General features: G+C 37.7%; 2 protein-coding genes across 2 annotated transcripts in view; one reads left to right on the plus strand and one right to left on the minus strand.

Annotated features, from left to right (window-relative positions):
* Positions 1 to 764: 764 nt before the first annotated feature.
* LOC110159421 (uncharacterized) lies at positions 765 to 4,620 on the minus strand. The gene is made up of 5 exons (XM_020923974.2): positions 4,387 to 4,620; positions 3,248 to 3,589; positions 2,196 to 2,453; positions 1,600 to 1,625; positions 765 to 1,463 (listed from the first exon to the last, which is right to left on the minus strand). The coding sequence occupies exons 1-5, from the start codon at positions 4,436 to 4,438 to the stop codon at positions 1,362 to 1,364; spliced, it is 780 nt and encodes a 259-aa protein (XP_020779633.1). The 5' UTR covers positions 4,439 to 4,620; the 3' UTR covers positions 765 to 1,361.
* A 1,229-nt stretch (positions 4,621 to 5,849) lies between these two features.
* The window catches only part of blmh (bleomycin hydrolase), a 31,204-nt gene continuing 21,174 nt past the window's right edge, over positions 5,850 to 15,879 (plus strand). Inside the window, exons 1-6 of the mRNA XM_020923966.2 lie at positions 5,850 to 6,005; positions 10,572 to 10,775; positions 11,357 to 11,466; positions 12,670 to 12,811; positions 13,397 to 13,485; positions 13,567 to 13,659. Of these exons, the coding sequence (XP_020779625.2) occupies positions 5,999 to 6,005; positions 10,572 to 10,775; positions 11,357 to 11,466; positions 12,670 to 12,811; positions 13,397 to 13,485; positions 13,567 to 13,659 (645 nt within the window). The 5' untranslated portion in view covers positions 5,850 to 5,998. The remainder of the gene's footprint in view (positions 6,006 to 10,571; positions 10,776 to 11,356; positions 11,467 to 12,669; positions 12,812 to 13,396; positions 13,486 to 13,566; positions 13,660 to 15,879) is intronic.

Here is a 15,879-nt window from a genome sequence, read left to right on the forward strand (position 1 = left end):
ATTTGAAAGGATGTTAAGCCATACAATTAATATGGCAGGTTTGTGAAGCCAAGCCCTTATAATAATAAGTTTTAACATTTCTGACTCAGAAGTTTGAATATTTCAAAAGCAGGGAATTTCCCACAGGGGTGTTAACAGAAATTTGGAGGCCCGGGGCAAAAAGATTCATATGGGCCCCCCTCTAATATTAATTAATAGGCAGAGGTTCCAATTTTGGGGCCCGGGACAATAGACCTCTTTGTTATATAGGCCCCTACCCTCCATCTAAAATTAATACTTTGTTAAATTCTGTCTAGAACGTGAACACAACCTACTGTCTGTGATAAAACTTATAATGACCTCTTTCTGGAATTATACTACTATTACTATTATACTACTACTATTCTCAAATCCAAAAAACTATTCTCTACCCAAGACCCATGGTATATCTGGAAATTCTATAGTCTTTTTTACTGAGGATACTTGAGACTTTATGGTTACTTGGATAATTGTAAAAAAAAATATATATATATTATATATATATACAACAAAGTAGGATCTGTCTCAAAGGAATCAGGGAACGTACTGCTTCATATTGTTTTAGTTGTTTCACTGTTCATTGTTTTGTAGCAGGTTTTGCCAAAAATGCCCTGCGCTTATTTCTGTTAAAAAAATGCTTAATTTATTGAACTTTTATTACACTGATGTCCTTTTCACTTGTAAATGCAGAGTACGCTTATTAATAGAGTTTAAAGAAGAGAGGATATATATGATTTAAGAGTTGTCTCCACCTGTATATGTATATTTGGTTATGTAATGTGCCATGGAGAGTTTATTCTAAAATAAAATGTTGTATTTTGTGTCATGTTGTCTCCATGTTTCATTTTATCATTCTTTTACATTTAAAGGGATTTTACTTTATTTTATGATTTCTGTTCTGTTTTCTTCTGTAGTTTCCTTGTCGCAAATACCCAAACATATCTGGAGTTGTGTTTTGTTTTGTTTCATTCGCACGTTTAACACAGAAATTTTGTATATTTAGGCTGAGTTTTTCTCTTAAACAAGAACATTCTCTGTTACACCGTGTGCTCCACTGGGTTTTTAAACTCCATACATTTTGATTAGAATCATTTGGATGATTTCAGCCCGGGAATTACAATCTCTACTGAATCAAAGATAAACGGTATCTGTTAATATGAAAACTATTGCTTCATGACATCACAAGGTGGAACACAGCATTCTGAGCTTTGGAGATGTAAACTCAAACATGTGTGAATGAAACAAAACACAACTCCAGGTATATTTTAAAATATTGAACTCAGTAGGCAACAATTTAACAAAACGTACAAGGAAAGTAAAACTGTTCACAAGTTTGTTTTTAGCTATGTGAACCTGACTGAGGAGTATACTGTGGACTGTTGGGAGTCATTGACCCTCTGCTGCTGCCGTAGAAGTGCATCCTGGGAAATATCTGCATACACCACCTGAAACAAACGGCATTGAAAATTAACTAGGTGCTGATAAAAAAAACAATGGGACGAATGTTTTAAAGGTTAGACTGGTGAAGAGTGATAGTTTAGGGCAAAGAAAAGGGCAACCAGGAAAAGGCTGTGTACTGACCTCTGTCTTCTGTGGGGGCTGTGGAGCTGTGAAAAAGAAAGACATTTAGTGAATATAATCTTTGTGCAGCTTTGAGTTAGAATTTGACATCAAAACATTATAAGCATTACGTAGTCAAGACATTTATATGGAAAAAAATACACAAAACTGATGTGGTTAGTTTTGGTTGAGGATGAAAAGCCAGTGTTTATTCATGCTTAATCATACTGTACATGAAATATCAATGATTAAAAAAAATCTAAATAAATAAATACGACAAGTGTGTTTTTAGTGTATATAAATTCCTGGTCCTAGTAGGGAAAGGAAATACCATTACTGTATTTCTGATATTGCCAAATACTTTTGTGTGTAATTTTTTTCAATACTGATACCAGTAGGCCTGTACAGGTCTAATCTTAAGAATGAAAGGATTTTGATAAATGTATGCATTAAAAAGGGTTTCAGATAGGCTTTAAATAATAACCAGAACACTTGATACAGGTCAGTTCAATTAAATGTATGCCGGTCTAAAAATGCACATATGCTAATTAGTAGTAGTAGTACTGCTGATGATGATGCGTAATGGTATTTTATAGTATGAGTATTTTGTCACTTACCCTTTTTGGAGATCACCCTGTCTTTCTGGGGTGCATGTCTTCTGGGTGGAGGTTGCGGGGTGCTCTGCTGCAGTGGAGCCTGATACTCAACTGAGTGCTGGGGCGTAGGGCGCGGTGATGTCAGTGGGGCGAATTTCCTGCAAAAAGGCACGACCTTTGACCTCTGGCGAAACACCAGACCCACGATGATGATGACACAAATAAAAGTGCAGATGCAAATCAAGATCCCATGCAGCACAGTGCGGTCAGATGGCACAGCTGTGAAAAGAGGAAATACATGAAATAGAAACTCATTTTTACTCTTTTTGAAGAAATATTTAGGGGCCTGCCTATATTGTAATAATGTATAATGTTGTTTGCTCATCAAAAGCATAGCTGAAGTTGTGTTTTGTTTCATTCACACATCTTTAACACATAAATCCTGCATATTTGGGCTCAGTTCTTTTCTCACATTCTGTACATTCTGTACCACCTTGTGATGTTATGTGGTAATACAGGAAGTGCTCCACTGTGTTTTTAAACTCCATTGACCTTCACTAGAATCATTTGGATAATTTCAGCCCTGGAATTGACAATCTCTTCTGAGCTAAAGGTAAAATGTAGCTGCTAAATTAAAATCTACCACTTCATGACATCATAACATTGATAGATAGATAGATAGATAGATAGATAGATAGATAGATAGATAGATAGATAGATAGATAGATAGATAGATTGACAGATTATACTTTATTATCCCCAAGGAAATTTATTAGTATATCATATGGTGGAACAGAGCATTTAGATTTAAGATTTCGCTATAAGAATGTTGTTGTTCTTTTTTTTACTTTTCAAATTTTACTTATTTATTCGAATCATGACAACATCCTTGACTGTTACCTTGCAACCATCATATACATTAGGCCAAAACTCCTCTAATGTACAAAGGGCAAAAAATATAAGAAAACACCTAAATCAAGTTTAAAGTATCAGAAAAAATGTGTTTTGTAAGTATAAATTATGCCAAACCTATGGATATAGAATTCTCCTACACACTTTATGTAGTCTCTTACCTACAGTGACATTGACAAACATCAAGTGTCCCTGTTCCATCTCCTGTGAGTCCCACTCAACGCTGCACCCATAGAAGCCTTCATTAGATTCTTTCACTGTCAACAAATGCAGACTGAGGCGTGTTTGATTTGCGGACAGATCTTCATTCTTCAGACTGAGATATTCGTTTGATTGGAGAGATCTGAAAGGTTCATCTGTGGAGTTTTTCCAAATCCATTTCCCTTTGAACTTTTCCCCACAGTGTTGGACCACACATGACAAAGACAGGCTTTCTCCAGTCACTACATTTAAGGTGGCTCTTCTGTTCAAAACTGCAGTAAAGCAATTTTCAGCAGCAGCACCTATAAGATACAAATCAATAATCAGTTAATGAACCACTTACACTTGTACACCAGAACGAAACTGAGACCAAAGAAGTAGAACAGAAACCTAGGTAAGGGAAATAACAGAACTGGAACAGGTCCAACCCAAGTCGTCACCAGGAGTCTAAACCAGGACCAAGCAGGACTATAAACCAGGTCTAAACCAGTAGCAAACAAATGAGCATGCCCTTAGTTGACACAGACACAGACAGCTTATACCTAACATATCTTCTTGTTTAACTGTTGCATAACTTAAATATATCTCGCAAATCGACCCATTGTACCATGCTTTTCACGATCAGTGGACAGCAAGGACTTTGTTGAGAAGTACTTCTACCACTGAAGAATTATGATGCATGTTTAGGTTGATGAAGAAAAACACCGTGAAAACTCAAAATTTCCACAATGGGCGTCGCAAATTTAGGGAATCAGGAGAACTCCCAGTGACATTTGATGACACACACACAGATACTGCTTGCACGTGGTAGATATTTAACTCAAAGTGAGCAGTGAGCAGTTGTCTTATTACTGAAAACTATTTTGGTCCATTTACAAGAAGATTTTCATGTTTATTTTATGTTGTGGATAGGAATGTGGGTGTCTTCTTGCTTTGTCTTATCTCTAAACCTCCTACACACCACATCAGATTTTGTCAAAGGTGGGACTAAACACATAACTAAACCTAGACTAGACCAGGACTTGGAAAAAAAGACTGACTAAAAACAGATCTACCCCAGAATTAAACTCAAACCAGGACAAAAGATGATCCCACTTACCTAAGAAAAGCATGCAGAGACAGATGTTTGCATAGAGCAGATTCCAATACATCTCCTGTTCCCAAAATGCCGGTTTATTAGTAGTATTATGTAGTCCTTAGTGGCTTAGTCTGTGAGGTACATTTTACTCAGTACGATGCTGCTCTTGTCTTGCCTGTAGCAGTGAGGAAGGAAGAGACACGCATAGACAGGCCTCACCCCCACACACTCCCAAATGACAGGAAAGAAACAAGTTCATGAACAGCAATATAAACGCCCCACCCAAAAGGGAAGCAGCAACACATGGGAATTGTTGTTTTTTTTTTGCACTTTATATTGAACTTCTCACCCTCCTTCTCATTGAATAAGATGACAAGTTAAATAGGCCAAGGCAATGGTGAAGTTAGGTTATTATAAAGTGATTATGAAGCAATTTCTATAGGCATAATCAAAGAAAAATGTAAGAGTAAGTAGGCCATGTAATTGGTTGTTTATTAAACTTTTTTTTATACTACATTGTTTTACACAACAGTGGTTATTTGCATCAAAGTGATACGACCTACTGATCTTCTCTGGGGATTTGGCAAGAGTTTAGACCAGATCTGAGAGAGAGAAAAAAAAAGAAAAAAAAAAGAACACTGTAGAGCTGTGTGATGTGGATCATGTGGCGTCTATCATGTGATCTGTGTGAAATAGAAACCAAAACTGACAAATGGTACTGTTCCTCAAGTCAAGGTATGCGAGTGTCATCTATCCGGTAACAGGACTTCCTCGGTTCACTGAAAGAAACACAGAAATGCTTTACAGTCTTATAAATCAGTGATAAACAAACCATGATGTGAAATCACTTAAGTTATTGTAATATAATATTCTAACACATGTGGATGTAAACCAGGCATGTCCAAACTATGGCCCCGGGGCCAAATGCGGCCCTCAGACGAATTTTTCTTGGCCCTCAGGCTTCCAGGTGAATTGGCCCAAATTACCTTGTATCAATTAAAAATGAGCATTTTACTGCAAGTTTTTTGAAAATCTACCTTGATAAAGCGAATATTTAATATTTAGTCTGTATTTTTTAAGGATTTTAGCGTGACAGCTCATTATAACGTGTTACACATGCACAAATTTCAATTATTCACTGTATTGAGCTCCAGTCTTATTAAGCCGGCGTGATGTTCTGACACCGGTGACAGTTCTGAAGATGGCTTGCAGCTAGCAGCCGAAACATGTCAACAAGGTAAATACACTTTACTGCATTGTCTTTAAAAAGAACCTAAGAAGTTAAAGTTAGAGCTCCAGTCTACGGCCCTCGATCGGCCCTCTGTTTCATCTGTGTTTTGAGATGTGGCCCTTGATGAAAAAAGTTTGGACACCCCTGGTGTAAACTATTTAGCCCATCATTTCTTATTGCAGAAGTTAGACAATTAAAAATGTATTGTCTCAAAAGTTTGCACTACTTTTGTGTGCTCTCTGGGCGGTAATGGAACTGTTAACCCCGCCCCACCGCCACGTCAAAGACGCACCCTGAGACCCTAAACAAGCGCCCCCCGCTCTCACACCGCTGTCTGTGAGAGATAAACAAAGAGCCGGCCACTTTTCAGGAAATCACTAAACCTCCTCAAGCCCCAGAGTCATGGAAGGTAAGAAATGTTCCTCTTTCTGTCGTCTGTGTCACTGTCACGGATCTAACCTGAAATGTGAGCGCGCTTTGTGTTTGACAGCTCCCGATGACAGCTGTGGAGGAAGCTAGCAGGCTAAGCTAACATTGAATGAGTTAGCATGTGAGACTAGCACGTTTCTCTGCCATTATTTTCACCATCGTTTGTCTGATCGTGCAGGTATATTCTAGTATTCACGCAGTGAATAGCCAACGATCACTGTTTGTTAGCGAAACAACATTGTGTTTGTAAAAATGAGGAAGAATAGTTAGCTTTGGGCTGTTAGCCGGTGTGGACTGGAGTTAGAAATGCCTGCATCTGTCAAACTCTTTAAAGTGGCAGCGATTCATTTTGACACAAACAAAAGCACCCGCAATAATCAGACATAAACTGTACAGAAACAAAACAGTTTTATGTTTTTTTAATGAGATCTTGCAATACAGAGTTATGGATGTAATTGGTAACAGCGAATTTTGTTCCATCCACACTTTTTCCACCAGTGCAATTTTACATAAAGTTTTTTACCTTCTTGTGTGGAAGAGATACAAAGGTTACACTAGACAATTATTAATGTTTTTTTTAACTTGAAATTAAATCTGTAAATGATTTAACATGGCATTTGTGTTATACTTCAAGCAGAAATTCACATACAAGTAGTGGTACAACTTAGATTTTTTATGTTGTGAACAATAACATGTTGTGTAACCAGGAATATGCAAACATGCAAGTCACAGCTGCCTGAACTTGGCCCCTGTCCATAGAAAACCGTGTCTGTACTCCCAATCAATGTCTCTGCAAGTCTAATGCCTTCCTCTGATTTAATTATAGGTCTTTTTAGTCAAAGACTGATACCCACTTATGGCATTTTTGTCTACCCAGCAGGAAATTGTCAGTTGTTATTGTCAACTTTTCAGTCTAAACTACTTTCACCTTAACAGCTCATATATTGGGCTTGATGCTTGATTAGTTAGGACGCTGAACTTCTCTATGGAGGTCTGCTTTGTGTTCATGGAAAATAACAGAAGCTGAGAGAGTGAGAGGTCAACTCCAGGCAGCATGCATGACTAGGCAATGTCTCTCCCCATGTTTAATTGCATTGCTGTATTATTTGAGTTGTACACCCCATGTTGGTGTCGGACTGATTTTGTCACTGTGTTTTTTCCCCTGTTTTGCTTTGAACAGGTGGATTCCACAGGAGTTTCCAGGGTTGAGCTATATGTGATTCTTGTAAAGATAATAAAATTATTATTACAACTATTGATATAATCAGTTCATACCACGGCGTAACTAAGGCTCAATAGTATTCAACAGAACTAGGTATGTAACAATTGGCCTGGCAAGTACAGGATGAAATCCCTCATATCTTCGTAAAGTACTGGAGAAGTGTGTATTCTGGATTCCAGGAACTATGTAACAAAACCTTTTTATTGTATTGCGCAATATCAAATGTCTATGACTCACTGTAATTTTGTTTAATAATGTAATATTAGTGCAAGCTTACTATTGTTTTGTTACAGCAGTAGCTAAAAAAGGGAACTACATAAACCATGTCCCTTATGTCCCTAACATTTAATAGTTTACTTTAGTTCTCTTTTGGTCTTCCAATATTATGCCCAAATAGAGGTTATTTTTAACACACCAGTCTTTAAAAAATTAGTTAAAGATAAACTATTTTTGGAAAATGTAATCCATTGTGCAATTAAAATTATACATTGCATAGTGCATTGTTGATATATATTTTTATAACATACAGAACCCAAAAGAAGTTGGCTGAGGCAAAAGCTTATGTGTCAGATTTTACAGCAATACACTCCCTTGAGACTACAACCAAGAAACAAGTCTAGTTTTCTGTTGCTGCAAATGGTCAGTCTATACCTTATCAATCATAATCAGAGGTTTCCACTGAATCATCCATGTTGTTTGTGGATCGGACATTATTTGTTGTGTGTTCAATAAAGGATGCAAAGTACTTTTATGAATATTGATCTTGGTTTTTCCAGCCATTATCATGATGTCATATAACTGTGTGAGTGCCCATAGATCAGGCTTTAAGTGGGAGCTGTCTGGACCCAAAGTGCACAGGACACATGGGAATTAGGACATTGCCAAATCCCAGCCCAGCGGAAATTCCTCTTTGAGTTTGGAAGTTCTGATCCATGCTTCCATTTAATAGTGTCACATTCATAGTGCAATGACCAATCAGGAACAATCATTCAAAACACAAACAAAACAGTGTAAACTAGAGCCCGACCAATATGGATTTTGCTGTGGCCGATATGAAACCGATATAATGGGAGTTGGAGCTGCCGATAGCCGATATAATCGCCGATATATTTAGTGACGTAAAAATTCACTGTAAATGTTGAATTGTTTAAAAAACTTAGGTTTGGCTCTGGTGGATTTTAAATTGGGTTTATTTAGGCAACATTTATTGTTATTCTGCCTCTTTACATCATATTTACAGACAGTAGGTTGGTTTAATGGCATTTTTGCATCACATTCTAGACACTCGTGATGGGTATTCCAGTTCTTTTTAGAGAACCGGCTCTTTTGGCTCGGCTCACTAAAAGCTGCTGGTTCTTTTGGCTCCCAAGCGGCTCTTCAGATTGTTTTGTTGCAAGCAGGTCTAAAGCAGGACTAAAGCAGGACTGAATCAGGACTGAACCAGGTCCAAACCAGGACTGAACCAGGTCCAAACCAGGACTGAAAAAGGACTAAACCGGGACTTATTTATTTTATGCTAAACTACAGCCAAATATGCTCCTTTTTTTTATCCTATGCACACGCAAATTTCTCAAAGTTTTGTTTTGAGCCGCTGCTGCTGTCAAACCACGAGTCTGCACACGGCGTGAAGAGAAAAAAAGTGAGAGAAAGAGAAAACACGACTCCCAATAAGGATCAGGCCCTCGTTGTTCGCTTCAAAGAGCCGGCTCTAAGAGTCATTTCGTTCGCGACCGACCCATAACTAGTAAAGAAACAATCGCTATTAGCCTTTAGCCGTAAATACGTGCGCGCCGCGGTAATTAATTATATGCGCAAATGTCATAATTCACACGTCTATTCACAGCTCATTTACATATCAGTGCAGGTCCAGTAGCAAATATACGGCCAATATAGTCACTTTAGAACAGACCAATAGAAAACAGTCTGTTTATGTGCGAGAGCTACAGCAGCTAACCCATAACAAATGACAAAAACTAGCTTCAGAGTTGACATATTTCCAACACTCACCGCTCATACAGGCTCCTCCTCACATCACAAGTCTGCACTAATAAATGTCCTTTTAATCCAGACTCAAACCGATTGTCCGTAAAAAGAATATAATCTCAGTGTTGCGCACCACTGCGGGTGTAAACAAACGCACGTGAATGACGCGACTCTGTGGTGTGTTCAGGGACAGTATGGACACACACAGACAAATGACTCCGTAGATAAATACTGATGCGGAGCCACATATTAAATGGTAAATGGTCACATTTTTCTATAGCGCTTTTCCACCTTCAAGGCACTCAAAGCGCTTTACAACAAGGAACCACTCACCCATCCACACACACATTCACACACCAGTGTACGCAGACACTGTGGGCAAGGTGGGTTAAGTGTCTTGCCCAAGGACACAACGACAGCATTCATCTGTGGGAGCTGGAATCACACCAGCCAACCTGTGGGTCAGTGGATCTGACCGCTATTAGGACATTTATCTGTCTGTAAATTGGATTAAATGAACAGAATGTAGAGAGTCTAAGATTTTTAACGATGTATCACATGCCCACGTGAAATATCGGCCCCTATCAGCAAGCATATCGGCCGATAGCCGATATGACTCCATGTGCCCATATCAGCCGATAATATCGGCCAACCGATATATCGGTCGGGCTCTAGTGTAAACCATTTGGGTCTAAAAGGTTTTCTCTAGGGTGCAAATCAGAAACTAATGTTACACTAATCAATACTAAAACTAGTATTGAAATTAGATACTCATTTGAAAGTACTGATTATTCATTGATTATTATTGCCTTTTATATTTACAATGCTAGTTGTTTTCTATTTCTATCCATGTAAGCTATTCATGGATTTTCAGATCAACAATTCCTTCCGGATTTGAAGGTTTTCAGGAGGACCTTTCACCGTTCAAAAGATATGCACTACCAGCCAAAAGTTTGGACTCACCTCATCTCATTTGTTTTTTTTTTTATATTTTTACTACTTTCTACACTTTAGACACAAACAGAACACATCAAATATATGAAGTAAGGTATAATGGATTTTGTAGTTATGTATTTTCAAATTCTCAAAGTAGCCACCTTTTGATTTGTCAAAAAAATGTAGTTTTTTAAACTTTTTTCTTTACTATATAATTCCATATATCTTACTTCATATATATGATGTTTTCTGTATGTATTTAAAATGTAGAAAGTAGTAAAAATGACAGAAACAAACATTGAATGATATTGTGTGTCAAAACTCTTCTTTTTTTATTGACTTAATTGCTATGGCAACCTAGATCTGATGCCATTGTTTCTAACCAGTGTATTGTCATTATTGCAGGTACAGGTCTGAGCCAGGAGAAGGTGTCTCTGTTTCAGAAGAGGCTGAGGGGGGAGCCACGTTACCTTTTGGCCCAGAATGTGTCTACATGTATCGACCCTCTGGAGGTGTGTCTGCACCGACAGACCGTCCAGGACACAGTGCACATCTTCCAGCACTCCATCCCCACAGAGGGCAAGCCAGTCACCAACCAGAAGAACTCAGGTCCACAACCTCTTCTCTTTATTACATTAGGCATCTTCATTTGTTCATAAATGTCTAAATTCCCTGATGTATGAATGTAATGCAGATGTGATTTAAAGGTGCCCTATACATGCACTCATGGAGATGCTATTGCTTTGCTTGGAATATTCCACAGTATAACATTAAATCTATATTCATCTATGGTCTTTCAATTACAGATGTTTTCAGTGATAAAATGCCAGGACAAAACATGCATTCTCTGTGAGCATACGCTCCTCTCCACAAAGCTGACCTGTAGCTTAGCCTGGTGACATCACATACTTTTTTGTGGAGACACATATGTTTAATGTGTTATTCTGTAACATTTTCAAGAAATAGCATACAGGATACACCTTTTTTAAAATGTGATTTCAAATTTTATTTGACCAAAAACTCTTCTACTAACTATTTCGAGTCCCGGGCCCATACTGGATGCCTGGAACAAAACATTGTATAAGTCTGATGCATTAGAGGAGCTGATTTACTTATATATGTATGCAACTAATAACCTACCTAATGTGTTGCTTATTTATTTATTTATTTTTTACTTTTTTGTACTTTAGGGAGGTGTTGGATCTTCTCGTGCCTCAATGTCCTGCGACTTCCCTTCATGAAGAAGTTTAACATAGAGGAATTTGAGTTTAGTCAGTCCTATCTCTTTTTCTGGGACAAGGTAAGGCACGCTTATCACAAGTTTTCACATTTTTATAATTATTACATTGTGTGGTGGGATGGTATCTATCGTATTTATAAATTATAGTTTTTACACCAGTCAAATGGCAATGTTTGTGAAGTAATGTTGGGTGCTGTGTTCTGTAAAGGAATCCTGCTATCTAGTATGTCATCATCAAACAAAATTCCATCCAAACTGCAGGGAAAATTTAACTCTTAAAAAACATATTTTTATGACCAGGTGATTTAAAAGAATAAATAAATAAAGTAATAAATGCATAAGACATAAGCATTGTGTAAATTAAACAAATCAGTTAAATCCAAAGTAGAATAATGTTAACATGGTATGATTTGTGGTAGACATGTTGTTTAGCAGAGTGCCCCAGTGATGCCCTGTGTTATGTGTTATTATGTATTCCCCTCCTCCTGCACCAGCCTTTGTCCAGTTTAACCCCTCTTTTGTGTGTGGAGGTCACTGCTCGTCTAGTTTACGTCACTGACACAAACATACAAGTCCATGTTAATTAGAATCACTCAGAGAAGTCAGGTTTTTAGCAGTTTATTTCAAAATGACAGTTGTATGTTGCATTCAGACATTATATCAAATGTGTAGTAACTGTCGTGGAAAATTATCTTTTTAAATAACAGACATCCATTGAAGCAACAAAAATAAAAGTGAATTTAGTATCTTTGCACAGAGAGGCAGAGAACAAGTCTGTTCAATGCAGGGTTGTAACTCTGTCTGAACTAGCGTCAGACTTCACAAAACATATATACGAGTGTATCAAAAGAAAGGGAACATCTGCACCTGTGCTGGGTCATGATGCTCCAAAACATATGCAAGGACAGTTACTCCCTAGTATGAGGAGAGCAGCTCTCATTAAAAGAGGATATGAAACACACAATGAAAACTGTGAATAACTGCACGTAGTAGCAAAAACTGTATTTTCCCATTACATACGGTTTTAATAATACTTTTTGTATTGCCTCAAACAGCTGTTAATGTGGTCTAGGCCAGGTTTTATTCAGTTTACTATATACTGATTATTTATTTGTGTCATATTTCTTTTTCTTATATTGATTATTCTAGACCAAAATTCCTGTCATCATAAATCTGAACCATTTGTTACCTTGCCTCTCTTTTGCAGCCACATATCAAAGTGTTTCCCCTGTTCTCATCTCATGGCTGGTTTCTTTTCCTCAGATCGAGCGCTGTTACTACTTCCTTCACGCATGTGTGGAGACAGCGCAGAGGAAAGAGCCGGTGGATGGCCGCCTGGTTCAGTTCCTGCTTTCGAACCCCACCAATGACGGAGGACAGTGGGACATGCTGGTCAACCTCATCGGTCAGTTCCTCCTCTGTTAATGCAGTACAAGTCAATTGAATTGAAGTCTTGCAATACTTTACAGGTAAGAGAAGACGCTATTTGTTTTGGGAAGTGGCTGTGAGTGGTCAAGGTTTAAAAGGTCAAAGATAAGGTTGTCAAAAAATGCACATTCAAGTATTGTTTCTGAAATTAATCTCATACTAAATAAGACAACATTGGAGCTGCCCTGCTCTTTATGGTCTTATGGTCTTATGTCTTATGGTCTTATGTCTATATAATCTATTTACATTATATAGTCTAAAACATTTTTTTTTAGTACCAGGCTTTTTCCTTTTATATTGAAAGATTAAAATACCAGTATTGTGACACCACTATTCCTTCAGGATGTGATTATGTGCTGTTACCAGACAGATCAACAGTTTTTTTTTTTTTTTAATAGCCATATTGTTTATCCAGAATCCAGAAATCCAGAAACAAATTTTCTCCAAATGTATATGATGTGTGGAAAAGAGAGTAGTCACATTTTTGTATGGCGTCGCCTGTGTTCAAATAAAGCATTCAGAACACTGATTATATTGTTGACCTTTTTTTTGTCTTATTCAGAAAAATATGGCGTAATTCCAAAGAAATGTTTCCCTGAGTCGCACAGCTCCGAGGCCTCACGCAGAATGAACGACATCCTCAATCATAAGGTGATTATTACAGGCAATTATTACAGGACTTTATAGATAGGGCTGTACTAAATTCTGTATTATTCTCTATTACATTTACAGCTGAGAGAGTACTGCCTACGGCTTCGAAACATGGTCGCCAGTGATGCCACCAAAGCAGAACTGTCCGAAGCGATGGACACCATGATCGAGGAGGTGAGTCTTTAAACGTACTTAAAATGTCATGTTAAATTCATCCAGTTTCTTTCTCTCTGTTGTTTTTCTGAGGTACGCACTAAATAGTCCTCTCTGCAGTGTGTGTTGGCCTGCAGTACATTTTTAGGGTTTATGCTGTTCTTTTAAACATTTATGATTTGTTCCAATAACACATAATTAACTGAAGATGAAGGAATGAGAATGAGAATTTTGTTGCTCAGTATGTCTCAATTTGGTAAATAAATGTAGCATGTACATTTCCTCATCTCTCTTTTGTATGGAACACTGGCCTTATTCACCTGCAAACCAAAATCAGATTATAATCTGACTTCTGGACCTTACATTACTTAAATGACATGTACTGCAAAATCAGCTAAATCTGACGTGAGTAATCAGAGGGATTTGAAAGAAATTGGATGATTTTTCTTTTTACATTTCATTTAAAAAATCTTTTAGCTCCAAAAATCTGATATTAAGATTATGATTTTGTGTGCGCATGTAACCTGTGTCTTTTGAAAGCCTTATTTATTATTATTATTTACTCTTTGTATAATTGATTGACAATCAGGGTTTGGCTTTTTGTTGATGTTACTTTGTTTTGCCAGAAGAGGGAGCTGTCAAATAAGATGTGAAAACAATACTGAAGCATCAAACTCAAATATGATCACCGTTTGTGTTAGTAATTTTTAATATTTTTACATGCAGATTTCTTTATGTAACCATTTATCTAATTGGAGTGAAATAAATGTATGCAGTAATTTTATGAGGAAAATTATCTTAACTATTTTCTTGGAACCCCAGTTTGTCCTCACAGCTTCACAGTGGATCTCTAAGGTTGATTACTGTGAACCACCTGCTCTAAATATATGGTCACGTTTTACCATGTTGTGTACTTCACTAACGAAATATTTTCTGTAAAAAATGATGACTTTTATTCATAACAAAATACCTAAAAATGATTCATGTACACCAGTGTTGTAGACTGATAGAGATCTTGTTTGTGGAAAAGGCTCCAAACATATGACGTGCTGGACTGTACTGACAACGGTTGGAACAGTGAACACAACACACTGTCACAAATAAATCCTATGACCTGTGGATGATCAAAGTGGAGGCTTCATGCACACTTCCCATGCATCTACTGCCTGTGTGATCGCTCTGGTCCCATTAGTAAAAGCTGTTATTTTAAAACTACCCTTACATCAACATGATATAGCCACTTGTTTAGTCAGTTAGGTTGGTGAATTTAGTTTAAAGGTGCACTGCGTAGCTTTTCAGGTGGAGGGTCCATCGTCCTAGCCAGGCTGACGCCACCTAGTGCCTCTGCTTAATTTAATTTCTCTCCAGCAACTAGGTCAGGAATCAGAATACACTAGACTGTTTGCAAGAACCCTGGAAGTGCGAGTCCAGGCACCTGCCAAACAAGCAAAGAGCCATACATTCTGTGTTGGAAACGGGAGGATTTAAAGCCGGAACAAAGAGAATGTTTGGTGAATTTTATCAAGGGGAAAAACATTGCCCTTCTTCTTACGGGATTTAGTCCCATTAGCGGCACATTGCATACATCATGACCAAATAGCAGCAATTGGTTAAATAAAAAAAAGTACCCACCTACCGTCAAGAGAATGAATTCTAATGCTGCGAGGTCAGATGGTTTTCATGAAGTGAACCTGGCTGACGAATCAAACTACCATAGTCTACTTCTCTCCATGGAAATATTGCCTAGAATGTTACACAGTATGGCATTGCACTTATGTATCTCCACGGAGACAGCAGGTGACACCATAGGGCCAGGTTACATGTTAGATCTGTGGAAAGGCGAGCCCACTCATAATAAGAATGCAAGTTTTTTATGTTAATAACAGCCCATGTTATTGGGCAACTACAAGATGGATACATTTAATGCCATAACGGGATATTCCAGACAAAACAATAACATCTTCATGGAGACATGCAGGTGGCAGACCTTCCACCAGAAAAGTTACACAGTGCACCTTTTTAAGTGCAGTTGTAATGTTAAGGTTTTTTTTGTAATGTAGGAGCCATTAGGAGGATTCCTCAGAAAATTGCCCGTCTTCTTGCATGCAGTGATTTTATGTCCTTTCCTATCTATGCATCTAGACCAGGGGTGGGAAATTATTTTTTCCATGGGGCCACATGAGAAACAGAAAATATTGTGAAGGGTTGAGCCAAAATGCTTAACTCAATTCTGCATAATAT

This window comes from Boleophthalmus pectinirostris, unplaced genomic scaffold (assembly GCF_026225935.1).
Source record: "Boleophthalmus pectinirostris isolate CB_2022bp ecotype Guang Dong unplaced genomic scaffold, ASM2622593v1 HiC_scaffold_9, whole genome shotgun sequence".
NCBI classification, from domain to species: domain Eukaryota; kingdom Metazoa; phylum Chordata; class Actinopteri; order Gobiiformes; family Gobiidae; genus Boleophthalmus; species Boleophthalmus pectinirostris.